Source organism: Penaeus japonicus, unplaced genomic scaffold (assembly GCF_977035675.1).
Source record: "Penaeus japonicus unplaced genomic scaffold, GWHDUDI00000001_assembly GWHDUDI00000023, whole genome shotgun sequence".
Taxonomy (NCBI): Eukaryota; Metazoa; Arthropoda; class Malacostraca; order Decapoda; family Penaeidae; genus Penaeus; species Penaeus japonicus.
Genome location: NW_028234425.1, coordinates 18,432,278 through 18,434,777, shown reverse-complemented (window position 1 = coordinate 18,434,777; position 2,500 = coordinate 18,432,278). Strand labels below are relative to the sequence as shown.

At 33.0% G+C, this 2,500-nt stretch overlaps 1 protein-coding gene across 1 annotated transcript in view; it reads left to right on the top strand.

The window, feature by feature from the left end:
- The first annotated feature begins 1,108 nt into the window (after positions 1-1,108).
- LOC122266218 (uncharacterized) overlaps positions 1,109-2,500 on the top strand; it is a 13,036-nt gene continuing 11,644 nt past the window's right edge. The window contains exons 1-2 of the mRNA XM_086550182.1: positions 1,109-1,219; positions 1,344-2,184. Of these exons, the coding sequence (XP_086406308.1) occupies positions 1,388-1,768 (381 nt within the window). The 5' untranslated portion in view covers positions 1,109-1,219; positions 1,344-1,387 and the 3' untranslated portion in view covers positions 1,769-2,184. The remainder of the gene's footprint in view (positions 1,220-1,343; positions 2,185-2,500) is intronic.

Below are 2,500 nucleotides of genomic sequence, written 5' to 3'. Positions count from 1 at the left end.
CACATTAACTCGGTTGCAGCTGCAAGCAATGTCATGGAAGCAAATATTAATAAAACGTAATTCGGGGAATATTGCTTTGTTATACATACATGTGTGTTTTTCCCTTTTCTTCTTCTTTTCTTCTCTTTCTTTTAATCATATATGTTCTTTCGCTTTATTTTTCCTTTCTTCTTTTTCTTCCAGTTCTTCGTCTGTTCTGATTCCTTCTCTTCCTTTTCTTCTTATTTTCATTTTTCTTCTTCTCCTTTCCTATATTGCTTTTTCTTTTCTTCTGTATCTTTATTTATTTTCCTTTTTCTCTTTATACCATTCCTTGTTGATTTTTTTCTGTTTCTTTTCTTCTTGTTCACACTTCTGTAATTTGAATTTACACATATGCAAAAATGAGAGGATTTCCCCCACAATACCACTGCACTCGTATGTTGCCGAGTATTACTGGCAGTGTTATTATTATCATTATCTTTATCTACATTACTATAATTGTTATTCTTATCATTTAGTATCTTATTTGTGATGATTTCTATCGATAGTATCAATATCGGTATTGTTATTGTTATTATCATTACTCATATCATGATGATAATTATCATTGTCATCATTATTATTGTTATCATTATTATTATCGTTATTATTATCAACAGTGATTTGTAATTGTTGCTATCAGGATTATTATCATCATTGTTATCAATATTGTCACTCGCTAATATCAATATAATAATTGTTATTATCATTATTACTTTCATTATTATTGTCATCCTCATTATCATTATTATTGTTGTTGCCGTTTTCACCATCATTATTATTATCATTATCAGTAGTAGTATCTTTCTTGTCATTGTTGTAGACATTACATTATATGTACATGTACGTATAAATTAGATTTATAATAGTTTACCCTTAAATACCTCATTACGTTTTCTTTGCATGTCCTCTGAATGATTGGGGAGACTATTTTATTTGTTATTCTACGATTTTAATTTCTGAAGTACAGAAAAGACTTGTTTAGTTTATGATGAAATCATATTTTATAAATCTTTTTATAGCATTTATAAAGGACACTACAACATGTAAACATGTCAGAAAACATATGTCGATATTACTTTGTTTTACGTTCGTGGGAGTAGGGAACCAGCCATGATTGTGTACGTACGTCTAATGGAGCGTACTCTCCCTGAATATTTGACCTGAAGACTTAGAGAAGTCATGACGCCAAAAAAATGTAAGTTAGAATGATGATTAAATGTATTAAGAAGCAATTGAAGTAATATAAGTTTCTATATAAGTGAAAGATGATGTGATATTAGCCAAAAGAGACTAGGAGTTTTTTGTTTGTTCGATTTCAGTTCGTACGAGTGGAGTGAGGGGAAGAGTAGAATGAAATGAGGGGATGAGTGGTATGAGAGTAGAAGGAGAAATGGGGAACAGAGATAACACCAAAGTAGAAAGTAAAGATGCTACAGTAACAACAAGCACACCGTGTAGACCCCGTTACAGAAGAGCAGTCAAAGCAACCAAAGTCAACGACACCAAGACTGGCATCACGTGCTCCCCAAGAGGCCACATGAAGGGTGGTCATTGTATGTTCCATCTAGACCCAATAGATACACTCCGTGACGGAATTGGCGTAGTTTTCTTCAACCAACCATCATTGAAGGAAGACCAGATTACTTCTATCTTGTCGTGGCATGATTGTCCGCGACAAAAGTACGAAATTTTGTGCAAATTCAAGATCCAACAAAGGTCAAGATTCCCACCATCAAGAGGTTAAACAAGAATTGCTGCTAAAACACCGCATCAGAAAGAAAGGAAATGAAGCAGTGTTTTTCTTAATCATAGATTTATGTTTATTTGTCAATATTTGAGAATATTGAATGACAGAATTGTAATATTTGTTTTCTATGATTTAAGCAACAAAGATTCATTTGAGCATTTATTACCTCTTATTTGCTCTGATTGTTAGGTGAATTACACATTTTGTATAAATCTTGAATAGAATTTTGTTTGTGTTTTGTTACCATGAGTATGGAAAAATTATCTGACCAACTATGTGAATTGACAGGGGTCCAAGATGATCATCAGGCTGTAGTAGGTGACCCTGCTACTGTGACTTATGAATCTGATGTCCATGATGACCATCATAGCCCAGACCTTGACGTAGGTGGACCAGGGACCGACACCAAGGAGGTAAGCTCTGAAAGGGTGTTAGTGGTTAAGCGGTCTAGATCAGCCTACACAGTAGTTTTAACCAGACGTGGCATGATTGTCCGCGACAGTCATTATTACCATTCGTGTTATTATCATCATTATTACTATTATCATTACCATTATTGTGATTATCAGTGGTATTGTTATTGTTATTGTTACTACTGTTATTACTGTTGCTGCTGCTATTATGATCCTCATTATACTTAAAATCATCATCATCAGTAGTATTATTGTCATTCCTATCATTAATACTATTATCACTAATATAATAATTTGGATATTACTGTTACCATAA